Source organism: Sparus aurata, chromosome 10, assembly GCF_900880675.1.
Source record: "Sparus aurata chromosome 10, fSpaAur1.1, whole genome shotgun sequence".
NCBI classification, from domain to species: Eukaryota; Metazoa; Chordata; class Actinopteri; order Spariformes; family Sparidae; genus Sparus; species Sparus aurata.
In genome coordinates, this window is record NC_044196.1 from 31573780 (window position 1) to 31589797 (window position 16018).

At 42.7% G+C, this 16018-nt stretch overlaps 1 protein-coding gene across 20 annotated transcripts in view; it reads right to left on the reverse strand.

Annotated features, from left to right (window-relative positions):
• The window catches only part of LOC115589634 (adhesion G protein-coupled receptor L3), a 204876-nt gene that overhangs the window by 67521 nt on the left and 121337 nt on the right, over window positions 1-16018 (reverse strand). For 11 of the 20 annotated variants that reach the window (XM_030430661.1, XM_030430665.1, XM_030430649.1 and 8 more), the window contains one exon: window positions 12914-13714. In XM_030430661.1, the coding sequence (XP_030286521.1) occupies window positions 12914-13714 (801 nt within the window). Of the gene's footprint in view, window positions 1-12913; window positions 13724-16018 lie in introns of all 20 variants that reach the window. The other 9 variants (XM_030430650.1, XM_030430651.1, XM_030430645.1 and 6 more) reach the window with 1 other exon arrangement.

Genomic DNA, 16018 nt, shown 5'->3' on the forward strand with positions numbered 1-16018 from the left:
AACCCACGCCGGGTCAGAGGACACACAGAAAGGTCACACCTCGTTATATATCTTCAGAAAGTGGCAACAAGCTGTTCTCTGTGGAAGATCTTTATCTAAAAAGATTGCTCTGTGCTACTCATTACACATTTGCATCGCATTGGTATTTCGGTGCGATAATTCTTCAGTATGCTACGCTGACATTTCTATATGTCGTGATCTTATTACTCTGTGTGGTTTGGAGGGAGGCAGCTTACTCTAGGCCCTTTAAATAAGTTCCCATGAGAGAGCACTTCCACAAACACTCACACACAAACACTCCTACCCAACCTGGGCCTTTGCAAAAATGCAATTTGGGATAGGCGTCGTTTCCGCCTAATGCGGAGATACAATCAAAATGACAGAAGTGACAAATGGTCCCAATCTCTGTATGAAGGGGGAGCAAAACAAAATTTAATGAGGGTCGATTTTAGGTTGGCAGGTGTAATGGACGTCACACATCCAGAGAGCTCAGATAACAGACATGACTGCAGAAATCCTGTTCAGTGAGTTTCAAATTGCAATCGGACGATTTCTCTGTATGGGGAATTTGAAAAGCGGCGAAATAAGATGGCATAAATTAGTGCCACGGCTAGGGAATCGCAGAGACGCCCGGAGGCTGTAATGACACAAACCAGACCGCTATCAGCAGTCAATGCATTCGACGCTAAGCAGCCTCAGCGACAGCCAAGGTTGATTAAATAGGTTGCAGCCACAGCAAGAGTTCCAGGCTGATTGAGTATTTGTTCTTCAGAAAAACAAAAAGGTTTGTTGTGTTCCTAAGATCCACAGGTATCGTGGACACTCCTGTGGAGGCAGTCCATCAGTAAAGTGGTACTATAACAAGAATCTAATTGAATTGCAATGTGAACTAAACACATGCAGAGCCTTTTTTATCTTTTTTTACTCTCAGCTACCTAGTAATGCCTGCCGTATAACTTCCAAATCTCCCTCACAGACAGGAAAAAAAGAACAAATCGGCAAAGTATAGAGCCGTAAATGTTAAGTGGATGATACAAGAGCTTGGAAAAGACACTGTCACACCGGTGTGTCTGGATGCAAACATTGGAATAAGCAAGAATAAATGCACAGTCACGTGCTCACACACTCTGGCAGCCACACACTCAGTCACAAACCCTCATCGGCCAACATAAACTGACACCACCACCCATCAACAGGGCTTTAAAAAAATCACATGAATGCTCAAATAGGTATTTAACATTTCCACCAGCCACCAAGACATCACCATTTACATTCTATAACCACGATTAGACATCATCATCAATCTGCGCCGCAGCAGCCCAGTGGCTGCAATGATCATGTTAATACGAGGGAGAAATATCTTCAAGGACACCAGCCCATTTATTTGATTATTTATGAGAGAACTTATTTACGCATGTGTGTGTTTGAAGAAAAGTGATGATAACCTTAAATATGTCAGCCGCACTCTCGGTAAAAGGGAAGTAGCATCAATTTTGGTATAATTGAAATCAGCTGGCGGTGCTTAAACAGCATATAGTAAAAGGAGACCATTGGAGTGGCTCATGGAAATCTGATCATGGAAATTCACTGCTCATATTGAGGTCAGCAAAGGTCGCGGTGCACAGGCGCAGATAAGCTGGTGGCTAAAAAGGTGTGCAGACGGGCCCGTTAGGATAAGGCGGTTCTCGTGCTGGTCAGGACGGCTGATGCAGGAGTGATTTTGACTGTGACAGATTTCTGCTGAGGGAGCGTGTTGCTTTGGCGGCCCAGAATGCAGAGTAAGTAGTAAACTGCACAGAGACGTGAGATTCATATAAAAACATAATAGCGGTAAATATATTATATATTAAGTTTTTCAAGTATTTAATTCAAAAATATCAGTGACATCAATTATCAGAATCGAGAAAGGATAATTATGTAATTCTTTTTTACTCACTTATATTAAAAGTTATATTTATTTGTAAGCAAGCTTGACTAGCTTGTGGTGGCTAATGTTAGCAGACTATTCTGCATATTTGGGGGCGGGTGGTTTCCCGAGGAAACTGCATGTAATCAGATACATTTTGCCTCCAGTGATGTCACTCAGTGGCTAAGTTACATAATAGGTAATATAGGCACCATGTTTGTACACCGCTATTTCTGTACTGCACTCAAAAACAAATGATCAAGATTAATAGAGCAGGACCAGAGATAGCAAAACATGTTGCCTACATTACCCATGATGCACCTAAGTCACCCAGCGTAATCACTGGAGGCAATTTATCATATTACATGCTTTACACTGCTTGTTTTTACATATGCAGTAGTCCTCTCCAAGACCGGTCAACACACTTTAATGTGTAAAATTGCCGAAGTTACCCTTTAATATCTCTTCTTGTGTTTCTGTTGAACTAAGAAACTAAGAGGCACAATCACAACATAAAAACACCTCTCCACTTGTGTTCAGGAAAACTTCAACCGATTTGGACTGCACAGAACCAGGCAACAACACAATACTGTCTTAAGTGAGGTGCTTTAAGGCGAGATCACTCATTACCTTCACATCACGTCACTCAGATCCAGATTAGCAGCGGCTGACTTCCAGTACATTACACCGCAAAAGTAGCCAATTTAGTCCAATTTAGATTTTAAATGACGTGACTACAAGACTAACAGCAGGGGCAACCATCTTGAAAATAATACTCCTAAGACAGAACAGAAGCTTTTCCTGTTGCTCCTATTCTGCTGACACTGAACGCGACATGCCAGCACGATGGGACAACAGGCAACAAACATGTTCCTGGTAACATACGGAGAGTTCACTCGTCAAACTGACTCCATGACGTCAGTCAAGTAGCATTACCCATCTTTCTAGGTTTGCTACCATAGGCTAACATTAGCCACCATAAGATACGATGTGCTACGATGTTGTGTTGTATTGAACTTCTCTTAGAGGAAGACTGTGCTATCAATATCCAGATTTGGTTATGATTTCAAAGAAAACTCGATAAATTAGTTTACAGATCCTTTTAAAATAATAATGACAAAGGTCATCATATCACCTTCTTTAATACTGGAGGTAGTATGACAATGCAGCGGAATATAGCTGCAGGAAATCGCCATCGCAGCATGAGGTTAATTCAAAGTCACTAGGAACCATGTCTAGAATGTAATTCCATACTTCCGGATGATCCCGTTGAGCCCACCGTTGAATTATTTTTTCACCACGCAGCATGTTAAATACGCCACCAAAGGCTCACACAAGAGACAGAGAGCAGGAGTGGAAAAAGAAAAAAGTGTCCTTGAGCAAACTTGTATATCTTTTCCATGAGATGAGCACGAAAAAAAAAAAAAAAGGAAAGCCAGCAGCACACAGCAGCCACAGTCTGCAGGCACTATCGCCTTGGAGACAACACAAGGACATTTTGTTTTGCTTTGCCAGCTTTCTCATTCTATCCAAAAGGGATGAAGGGAGGAAGAAACTTTGCTCAAGAGCACCAACGAGGTGAACGAGACTTTGGTTTGCTCCGAGGGACTTGTAGTGACCTCAGAGGAAGATTTCAATGTCTGGTTGTGAGTTTTTTTAGAAATACAACAAAACCATGGTCCCAAATGAAGACGAGGATAGATGAACATAGATGGCTGAACTCTTCTTCAGCTCCTGAGAATCTCGTATTTCAATATCTACTTAACAAGCACTTCCTCGTTTGCAGTATTGTTAATAAGAATTGCCTCCTCGGATGCATTCAGGTATTCCACGATGATACCAGGCCAAGTTTAGAGTCGTAATTCTAAAAACGGCCTCAAACCTCAAAGTAATTTATCTTCTGTGTATTAAAGATTCAATGCTTTCTCAAAGGCATTACAAAGTCGATTAAATATGAATAATGCTAACAGCCAGCGATCAGATATTCATGATTTCTAAGCCAAGGGTTCCTACACCTAAACAGGCGACCTTTACATTAACAAGCCAGGACAAACGTCTGTGGGCACTCCTCCGACTTCCTCTCATCGAGACTCGCTCATCATTTACGCTCAGCCTCTGTTGCACAAAAGTCCCCCTCAACAAAACGCGTGACGTCTGTTTCCACCGCACATAGAGCTTTGTGCTTCATTTCAAAGCATTAATTTCTAACTAATTAGCCTCTCTCTCTGTATCCCAGGGCTCGTGGCTTCCACAATTAGATAAGCCCACTCTACTTCGCTCCAGGAAAAAAACCTGCTATGCCATTATGAAATGAATCCGGTTCATATGACTTGCCATTTCCGCACCGAGAGCGGGCTCGACGGCTCTGAGAAACTTCTGCAGACGCCAGATCAAAGGAGGTGGAGAGGGCTTTCGGGGGGGGGGAAAAAATGAAATGAGCCTCAGACGGTAAAGTGACTCTACCAACCTCGTGCTGAACCCAATTACCTCCTAATTTTAGAAGTCGAACCTTTATGCATGGTTACATCTTCAGTAGGGACTTTCGAAAATATCTGACAGTCTTTGTGTGATGTCACCCATTAACTTTTTCACAAAACGGTTTAAAGCCTGCAAAAAGGGATTTCTGGGTGCTGGGACGTGTATTTTTAGAAATAAATGTTCTTGAAGGCCAAATTCGTGATCACACCCATTAAGGGATGAAAAAAAAGTTCTAACCCTGTTCTTGGTTCACTTGGTCGTTTGGGCCGAGGGTGCTGCTTCCACTCTGTAGCTCAACCTGCTGCTCTTAAAGTTTGCTCTGATGTCGGCACCTCTCTCAGAAACTACCTTCACTGGAATAAACTATATGGCAATGCTGATGTTCCTCTTCATCGCGAGTTTTGACAGATCCAGACACCAGTGCGAACTGGATTTTTGTATGGATTTAATAAATGAGATTGAACTCACATCACTAGGCATCTTTAGAAGTGGGGGTAGGCAGATCTTGTCACTGTTGGGCAGTCCTTATGTTCAGCTAAGCTAATTTGCAGCTCTATATTCATCGTACAAATGTAAAAGTGGTATCAATCTTCTCATCGAGCTTTCACAGTCATGTAAAAACAATGAGATTACATTAAATGTATCCCAATCTGACCCTATTCCTACAAAATAAAAGCAAAAGAAACTGGAGAGAAGCAACTAAGGCTTTGACATGTTAACCAATGAGTTTCTTATATCTCAGCCATCAGCTAATTAAGCATTAATTTATAAGACACCATGTCAAATGTTATCTGTGATGAGAAATACATACATACCTATACAGAACATATATTTTAAGCTATCTCACACAATCAGCAGCCTCTTCACAACGGCATGATTCACTGAGCTCCCAAAGCTTATCAATTCCCCGATGTTTACGTCATACGATCCCGCTGAGAGCTACACATGTCGTAGTTGGCCGAGGAGAATGGTGGGAAAGCAAAAAGAGGATAAAAGTCGCGTCATCTAATGGAGCCTCTTGTGGCAGGGCCCACAAATCCATCAGAGAGTGCAACTGGGATGTGGGCAGTGGAAGGGAGGTGGTGGCGGCGGCGGTGGATGTGGAGGGGGTGCGGTAAATTATGCAGCCAGACATCCGGTAATGCTTCGATATCATCTGACATGATGAGAACCGTAATGGATGGGAGCTATGCATTGTTTGGCAATTAATTTCTCATTCCCCAGCTCTCTTGCCGGGACTTGAGAGGGCATCTATGGAGGTCACACAGCTCTGGGAGAGGCGTATGCGCCGGGGCTGATATATATGCACACGTGGAAACAGGCCCGCAGAGACACTCGCAGCGTTTGAGTTAAATGACAGAGGAGATGTGAGCAAAGCCTGTTCGCACATGCACCACAGTTAAGTACCGTATGTATGAATTCACGACAGGGAAATACATGCAAGACACAAAAACACAAGCGCGTTTTGACTAATGTGTATAAATATTCGCTCATCTGCATTCAGAAAAGAGGATTACACTAATTTGAGATGTATTCATTTATTTTAAATACTCTCAAAACCTCAAAACCCTGAAACCAAATCATACATCATGCAAATTCCTCATGCACCTACATACTATATATATACGCAGTTCGTACATACTGTACTGGTGTGCATAAAAAACACAGAAAATCATATTTAGCAACATCTCTTTGAAGAAAAACTGAGGAATTTTGGATTCCGTTCTAGTCTAATGAGCCAAAACTCAAGTCTCTCAGGCTACTGACGAGGCCAGTCATCGACAAACGTACCAAGAGAAGCAAGAGGAGAAAAGAGTAGAGTGGAAGGACATGAGCACAGGGGATTTCAGACTCACAAAGAGGAAAAGGCACTCTCCTCCAAGGTCTCACCATTTGCCAGGAAAAAAAAAACCGAGAGAGGCTTTTCAAAAGACTGTCAACCAACAGTAGAATGGGCCAAATGGAAAGGGCAAAGCTGTGCAGAGGAACTATGACACTGGTGATAAAGAGAGTTAAAGATGCTTCAGAGGCCTCCAATCAGATTTGGTCGGCTGATTGGCCAAAAGAAATCACTTCGAGCTTGTGTGTCACCGAGCTTAACGGGCTTGGCGACGCAGAGGCACACCCATCTAATGTGGCAATTTCCAGTGGCTCTAGAGAAACTGGTAGCCATATATTCAGACACACTCTCACACACACACTTCAGGAGAGTGGAGGAGAAGACCGACACACTCCAGTGTAACAACCAGCTGAAAAGTGACGAAGCACAATTGTATTTTTTGGCTCTAGACTCTCGAAAGAGTTGGAAAAGCACAGCGACATATGAACAGACGTGGGGAAAATGCACCTCTGTGCACCTAACAATCTCCATAAGTTTCACATTACACAAAAGTCTTTGATTTTGCACTATAAGTATGTTTTTTTTCCCATTTCTGCACATGTCAGGAGAGATGGATAGGGTGTTGGCCTTAACTGAGGGATTGCCTGCCACCGCTCTCACTACACAGGTGATCTGTGTATGATTTCTGGATCAAGGTAGAGCCGCCAAGGCACATGATGGATGGCCAGTCAGGAGGAGGGACGGCAGGCAAAATCATGTGATATATATATATATATATATATATATATATATATATATATATATATATATATATATTTACACATATATATATATATATATATATATATATATATATATATATATATATATATATATACACATATAATGGGGTATCACACAGAGCGAAAGAACGCGCCACATTCTGCACCACTTGAAACGAGCTTGCACGCTCAAAAAGGGTTCATTGAGATTCGACACCAGAAATAAAATAGATGTTTACTCAGATCAGCAAAACACACACATGCACTAATAGGGTAAGAATCATTATGTTTTACAATATACTTCAAATGATTCTTACATGATGAAGGTTCAAAAAAGGCTCTGACGCACCGACAAAGTGCTCCCTGTTTCCATGCAAAAAAAAAAAAAATCTAAAGCTGCATTACTAACAGAGCCCCATTGTGTTGCAGCATTAAAGGGTTTGCAAGAAGAGCGTGCATTTGTGCACGTATGTGCGCGCGCAAGTGCTTTAGCAAAATCATTCTGAACTATAATCCTAAACCTTGCACTTTCCCTCGAAGGAAATTGCCCTATGCAAGAGGTGCACCAGGCATGTGAGGAGTGCGTAGTCTGCAAATAAGCATGTAGCCTACATTTCTAAGCCGCGACATCAAAAGGGCTTCATGCAGCATGCAAAAGACAGTTTTTATGGGAAGAGGAGCATTTAGTTTAAAAATAGTAAGTGTGTTCTCCTTAAAGCTTTGCAATCAAGAAAGACAAGGTTCTGTGACGACACAGGTCATACGATGGAATATCAAAGCATATCAATCAAAAGCAGTGATAGGTACTGGAAAGCTGGTGCGTAATTGGAACCCAAAGGTTCAAACAGATTTTGCCTTTAAGCGCAGAGTGAGTCACACTCTGATCATCTCCACGAGATTCTGCCAGCCTGCATATACTATTTAGACAGTCTTAATCAATTTAGCATGTGTCAGGCAGTTCCAGGCAGAGCCAAGAAAGGCCTGAGAGTCCAAAACAGAGGCTGTTTCTGCATGAAGGTTAGGGCGCCGTGACTGCGGACTCCCTCCGAGCTATCAGGGCTGGCACCGTGCCCCGGCCAGATGGCAACATGTGGCAAAATTACAGGGCTGCCAGACAGCGAATGTATCTATGACACCAACTGTGCTACATCATATGCACAAATCGAGCCAACAAAAGAATGTCTCCCCCGAAGTGGCGCATTCAGAAATCAGAGGTTGCCTGACTGAAATGTGCGACGGGGGGAACACCCCGCGGATACTTGAGTATCAACAGACTAATAGACACTGATTGCTGTATTCTGTAAACAGTACTCAACACACAGCCCTCAGATCACACTTGGATCTGAATATGTTAATTTGAATGATAGAAATCAGTGAAAAGTGAATTACTGTACACAGACAGCAAGCACGTCATTGTAAAGTCCATGAGAAGACTGTAGAATAAAGTGGGGATGAAGCTGAAGAATGCATCCCAGTTAACACAGATATATCGTCAGATACGCGGCATGGATTTCATGCCACAGCAGCATATTAGCACTGCTGCAGCAGGTGTGTGAGACTGTGGCTAATGTTCTCATGTGGCTGCCCTCGTCTTTGCAGTCCTGTGGAGTCGATGCAGCTAGTGACTCATGCTCGCTGTGGCAGACAGCTCAGAGGATATCCAGGTAAAGGTGAGGCTGGGGGTAACGTCTTCAGTCAAGTTTAAGGAAACAACACTGCAAAGAGCTAGTTGCACTCACTGCCAGCACATGAAGCTGATTTGTTTTGAAGTTGGATATTAATACTACCATTTTGTGAGTGACTTGGCAATCAGCACGGAGACAACAATCTCAATCTGACAGGGCGACACCGAGGCTACAATACACAGCATCTATATAAACATCATGATACGAAACTTTAACAATTCCTTTGGTTGAGTCGACAGAAGGAGTTATTTTTGAGTGGCCAAAGACAGCGAAATAATAAGTGAATATCCCAGCCAGTGAAGTTTTAGAGATGAGAATCAACAGAATCGACTGGGTTATTTGAACAGGACTAAGAGCCTACAGCCGTGTTTGGCAGCCCTTTGAGGCAAAGTGGTGCTTAGCTAAATGCTAAAGCCAGCATGCTAAAACACAGTGGTGGTGTTTTGCAGTCATCTCAGTTGTTGGGTAGCACTTGATACAAAGTGCAGCAGAGGCTGATGGGAAAGCGATTGGTTTAACAGGTAAACAAAACGGTTACAGTTAATCCTCTGAAGACCATGAATATCTGTTTAATGTGGACTCAATTTTGAAATGTGTTCACAAATGTTGGAATGCGATAAGCAGAGGATCTAAATTCTGGGATGATTCGTCTGGTTGATACTGTGCCCTGACTGGCTCGTTGATCCGTGACACTGGACAGGATGAGCGTTTAGGAAAATGGATGGATGGTTTGTGGAGCAGTAAGAAATCGTTCGGTTGTTGTGATGTACTGGTTCTGACGGAGCAGTAGTGTTTTCCCAGGGGTGATTGCCGGGCCATAAACAATTACATTACACATTATCTTGACACTGACTTCATGCAACTTATCCGCTCGGAGCTGCTTTGCGAGCCTCTGCATCCTGCTTACAATTCACTACAATTTGTCCTTAGTGGAGGGGACGGCTGAGCTGAACCACACAGTGATGGAAGAGGTGGGAGCACTTCAAACGGCGGATCTGGAGAACTGGGTCACGGACAGTTGGAAGACTATGAATTTCCACCACTCGGAAGATCAACAACCTCCAGAGAGAGGTCATTGTGGCCTTGTGAATGAGTTTGCATAATTAACTGATAGGACACATGTCACATTCTCCATGTTCCTGTATCAATGCGGGCGCTATATGTGCAGCATGTAGTGCTTTGTATCAACCTTAGGTTATTTTCTATTTGATGTTTTTAAGAATGGATCACGGCGCAATTTATTTCCCAGTTGTCCTTGCATATTCAGCAATGAATCTGGCCATGTAGAGGGGGACTAATGGTACAAGAGCTTTTATATCTGCCTGCTATTAGCAGTCTGTGCAGCATATTTTTTATCACCAATTCACAGGATTTAATTATCAATGGAGTTGTCATGGAAGCACTCTTGGGCATAGATCATCTGTCCTTGAAAAAACATCCTCTTTGGGAGAAAAATATCGCTCTGTCTGTTCGAGACACTTCAGCATCTGCGCGGATCAGCTCGGGATTATTGCGGGGAGTGTTCAAAACGGTGGAAAATATTTCATGAATGTCATAAAAAAGCGATTCACTTTTTTTTTTTGTGCTGATGAGATAAAGAAACAACTCAGTCACCTCCATCATTACCCTGCCTCCGCCCTGTAGCATGTGCGGTGTCGCGGCGTATGTGGTTCAGCATACGGCACAGGGCCCCAGCTGTGGACCCGGGCATGTCGCTCCTGCTCCGTTGCCCATGCAGCATGCTCCAGTGGCGTGGCAGGTCATGCATGCTCACGGTGGTGGAAGCACAAGTGGAAATGAGCTCGTGTCAGAGTAATCACAGAATGACACCTTTTCGGGAAGTGTTAACAGGCACTGTGATCATGACGCTGGATCAAATTTCAAAAGCTCATGTTTGCAGAAAAAAGGAGAGTAAAGCACTGGGCTCTACAGAGAGAGCAGACGCAAAGCACCACTGGTCGTTTTTCAGAGCAGCTATTGTTGTTGTTAGTTTCTGTGACTGCTATTTCCAGTTTTCCTTAATCGTATTTAGCTATTTGATTTATCTCGTCCTCACTGGAGCAGTGTGTCACCGTTTGAGACGACAGTATCCAGCAGCAAATACAGACGAATTTGTGTGTGATGAAGGGGTCTACAGTGATGCTTATTTGAAGAATTTAGTGCAACCACAATTATACAAGTGTACAATTGTGCCATCTTAAAATGAGGCACCTTACGAAACAGCTGCGTGGAAAATGTGCACAGCTAAAAATACTTTACCAGAAACAGTCTGCTTCCTCTGTATTGGGTTTGGGAGTTGATCAAATAAAATGGTTTATCACTCCACAGTCCATTCAATCACTCTTTCATCTCTTATCCGTCTGTTTATCTGACATTTATATCTGTTCTTTGACTCCATCCATCCGCTTAATGCAACATTTTATTATCTATATTCATGCAGCAGCCTCTTTGGAGGGCAGCCTGCTCTGCAGAACAGCAGCCAAACATCAAGTCAACATCTCACTGGAAAGTCTAGTGCTAAGAATGTGGGTCTCTGCTTGTGCATGTGTATGTGTGTGTGTGTGTGTGCGTGCAAGTGAGCGTAATCACTGTGTATCACTGTTAAAAACGAGATGGATCATCATTTAATACAGAAAGCAGAGAACACCACCATTTCACTTTCCTTAACTACAATAAATGATACTTCGGGTTGTCGGGTATTATCAGAACCAAAGGCTGTAAGCATGGCCAGTGAATGAGTGAATATATTACAGGGAGTGTTGAAGCAGGACTCGGTGTATAAAAAAGATTTGGGCGCGAGCAGCAGCCAACTGAGGAAAATAAATTAAACTGGCAAGCGGCAGGTAGAGAAAGCTCCCGAGGAGAAAGCAGAGGTAAAGACTTCACAGTCAAATAACTTGTGACATTTTTGACTAGAGCTGTTGATGAGATAGAGCAAAGAATTACCTTGGTGTGTCAAAACAGGTTCTTTTTGCCCGTTTCATGCTTCCCAACAAGCTCCAATTTATGAAAAGAACAATGGAGTGGATAAATTAGACTTTTCAAAAGAGTTTCAGGGAAGTTTAATCCAGACGGTCGCTTGTTCTTTTGTTACAGCAACTGCTAGAGTCGGTAAAAGATTTAGCTTGTGGCTGAAACACACAGTATGAAATATTTAGTGTTCGACACCCAGTGTGCCGTAGACTTCAAGATAATTCAGATTCTCCTTTTTTGTGCCTGACAAATGTTTTCTCATAAAAGTGAGAAAGGATTAAGCTCATTATACACATGCTAGCGATGGTTGTTGCGGTGTTTTTGTTGCCAATCACAGCTGCTGCAGCTTTATGCTACTCATTATTTGTTTTTATCCGTGTACAGCATCTATCAGAGAGTTTAACTTTATTACACTTTCATTTCGGAGACTAATTAAAATACAGAAATAACACATCGAGGTGCATAACATACAGGCAATTATCACCAGCCCACACTGTCTTGGGGTGCTACATTAAAGATATTTTTTCTGTCATATAATGTCACTCTACTTGATCTAAAAATGAAAAGAAAACAAGACTTAAAATATGGGGTGAAGAAACAACATGTGGGGAATATCTCGGTTCTTAGAGCCTTTTCACGTGCCAATGATGAAAATGTAAAACTGTAATTTATTCTGAACGTATGAGAAGATCAAATGGTTCATTATAGGCACACGGATTTATTCTTTTGGAGGCATGAATGTGTCAAGCAAATTTTATGTAAATCTATGCATTAGATTATGAAGATACTTGAGTGCAGAGGGATTTCTGCTGGTGCAAGTGAAAAGCTTTTGGAAGGGACCAGGTTCATCCTCAGGGGAGTGGGAGTTTGCATAGTAATCTGGTAATCTAACAAATACATTCTGATTGTATTTGTTGTGGCTAAACGGAAAGATATCTTTTTAGAAGAAAGGTCGAAATTTTGAGGAATTATCCTCTTGGATCTGTAATTTGCCTCCTCGGAATGAAAGTTCAGGAAGACTGGATGGACCGGCGCCACGATCCAATTATCCTGTTGCATACATGTGAGCTCAGTTCCAAAAAGAATGGGTAAAAATGAAACGTCTGGGATTTCCCGTTGTCTCCGCCCTCTCACCTGCCTCTCTTTTTCACGTTATCCGACAACATTTCAGCTCACTGGACCCACCCTGAAACATTTAACTGCAATGATCACTGAGATCTAAACATGTAACGTGAATAAGAGAACGGAATTTTAAAAAATGTGGTCTTACCGAGCCTGTTGTCCAACGCTCCAAAGTCCAGGGAGTACTTGACGACATGGTAATTGTTCCACACATACAGCAGGTTGTCCCTGGGATTGTAATCCACTGCAGCGATGTACTGATAGGAGTTTGGGAAAGGGATGTCCAGAAACCCGTCTTTACTCAGCTCTGTGTTGTAGATGTAGTCGATCTTGTTTCCCGTTGCCTCGTTGTCGTCGTCCTCGTACACCGACTTCACTACGTAGAGGATTCCACAGATCATGAAGGCGTTGGATGCCGAGCGCTTGTCATAGGCCGTGTCCCAGGTCCCCTCCACGCGCAACGTGTAGGGATTGAGCTGGCTGATGACAATCCGCCCGTTGTTCTGCTCAGTGGCATAAATCACCCAAAGGCCGTTTTCGTCGACCGCCAAGTCAATGTCTGATTTCCCTCCCCAGCGGTACGGAGAGGTGTCGTGGTAGTTGGCGTTGGCAATGATGGCCTCGCCGCTCTTGATACGAGTCCGAAGGTCAAACTTGACGATGTTGCGCGTGCGCTCCTTGTTGAAGAAGAGCGCCCCATCGTACACCACAAAGCCCGTTCCGTCGACACGGTGTGGAAGTTTGTAGGTTGTCGTCGGTCTTCCGGCGATGAAGTCTTCTTTGGAGGAATATTCTGTCAATGTGTCAGTGCGATAAGGTGTCCAGGGCATGTAGTAAATCTTATCGGAGGCTTGGAGAGGGTCTTTGCACCAGGCCCCTGACTGGTGGTCCGATTCAAAGAGGTGCTCGCTCTGGTACACCCTCCGCAGAAGCCCTGGGCACAGGAATACTGAGGAGCCAAAATAGGGGAAAGACAAGCACAGAGTTACATTGGCAGGTATTACAAACCAATAAACACAAACAGCAACTGGATGCAGCTAGAGTTAGATTGAAGTTTGAATCTGCAGCTGAATCTTCTCCACCGTGAAGGACCTAAATATTGAATGAGACCCTCATCATCAGCGTCAGGATGATCAGATGATCAGATTTAGATTAAATGCAGGAAAGATGACAGATTGTCAGACAAAGAATGTAATTAGTAATTTGGGATTAGAAGTTTGGGATTGTACAATGGATGTAAACGAAACAGAGAATAGCAGATGTGCACACACAACCACCATTATTATTAGTTCAAATTCAATAAGTGCTATTTTTGTTTTAGTTATTTATTGCAATTCAAATGTTTTCGCATTAGATACTTCTACTCAGAGCCTGAAGGCAATTATTGTACAATGTCACTGAAGGAATAGACTTTGTAGGGCTGAATAGATGAAATGAAGGTTATCTCTTTGACTTAATGTTGAGCAGAAGTAGTTATTCGAACTTACCGCAGACCGACTCGCCCACGTGCACTTACAAGCACGTTTTCCCATTTTAGTCATGAAATGTCTTCTCTGCAAATATCTTCCAAATTAAATAGAATTGCACTAGGAAAAAAAAAGAAGGCTGTGCTTTGATTTTAACAACCCCGGTGGCAGTTTTTAATGCAACTTAATAACCACACAAATCCAAAGTTAAAAGATTTTGACAAATAGCTGTGCTGTAATTATTGGCTGAGGCAGCAGCCCTTCAGGACGCCGAAAACAAAAAAAAAAGAAATACAGTAATGACATTGTCCATATAATGATTGCCTGTCCATTATTTCATCCACATGACATTTTTAGTCTGCAGCATGATTTACAGCGCCGCACGCGGTAAACTAATTATATGTGAACTGGTTTGTACTCAAATCTGATAAAGCCAGGCCAAGGCAATACAGCCAGAGCAGGTCAATAGTGGGCAGCGTTTGCAAAAGCTCATTTGAGTTCATTATGGATTATCTTGGACTGAGGCTATTATGATGTTCTGTCTCTCCAAAAAGATGACGTCTGAATTCAGGGTTATAAAGAGATCAAAATAAGGGCGGGTTAAACATTCAAACGACAAGTTTAGTCGTAATTCTTCTAAAGAAATTTAAAACAAAGAACAAGAATGACATTTGTTATTTCTATATAGACCAAAAATATCAGCAAAGTCATTAAAATAGCAAATTGTTTGGAGAAGAAAAAGGAAATACCGGTCAAGTCTGACACAAAGGAATGGGAAGGAATGCAGACAGAGCAGTTTTCCCCTCTTTTTTCCACAGGTTTGGGCCCACAGTCCATCACATATAAAAACAAAGTGTGCGTGAAGGCTCCTTTCCCAGTAATGGGCCAGCAGCCTGACACGGCGCTGACAGTTTCTAGCCGCAGATCCGTCGAGAGGTAAAAGCTGCCGCGCTCCGAGGAGAAGGCAGAGAAAAGAGACAGCAGGAACTCGAGCTTCTCTCCCTTGTAATCTCCTAAGATTAAACATGTTGTCTACCTGCAGGTGAAAAATGTGGCGAGATGCGTCCCGTTGACACAGCGCCTGGGCAACACAGCTCAGCGCTTGCTCTGCTAAATGCTAAGAGGGTCTGTTCCTACAGCTGAAAAAGATGAGTTGTGCGAGGGTACGAGGTCAGGGTAGCGTAAGCTTTGTACTGACAGCCCACTGAGCTCTGAGGAGGTTGTAAAATATGCTTTTTAAGGATGTAAGCGCAGAGATGGAGGAGTGAAAGAAATATATTAGCGAAGTGATACAAAAGCAATCATGGCTTTCATGGGGAATTTCACAAAAAAACGGTGAGGCTGCCGCTCTATAAAGTCATCTCTATAAAATGCCATCTCGTTGTTCATTCTCTTTGCCACAGATTTCAGTGGTATGTCATTAATTAATTACAATGGAACTTAAAATGTATTGCATAGCTATTACAGCAGAATGCTCGACTCTTGTTTAATGATTCCATTTCCATATTTGACTCGAATCCAGCTTTATAGTTACCATCTGACATATTTCCAGCTCGTGTTAAAAAGGTAGCTCGGCGAACACAATACTCCTGAGGCACGAGTGAAGATTTGGAATGTGCTCTGCAGCATCATGCAGTGCTGATAAGGTAAGAATATGACTGCTATGATCCGTCTGCAGTATTGACTGGCGAGTCCCTGAAGGTTATGGCCATCATCATGTTAGAGCCATAATCAAAAATGCTGACAGCTTATTGGACAAGCTATTGATCACCTCGTATAGGCCTCTG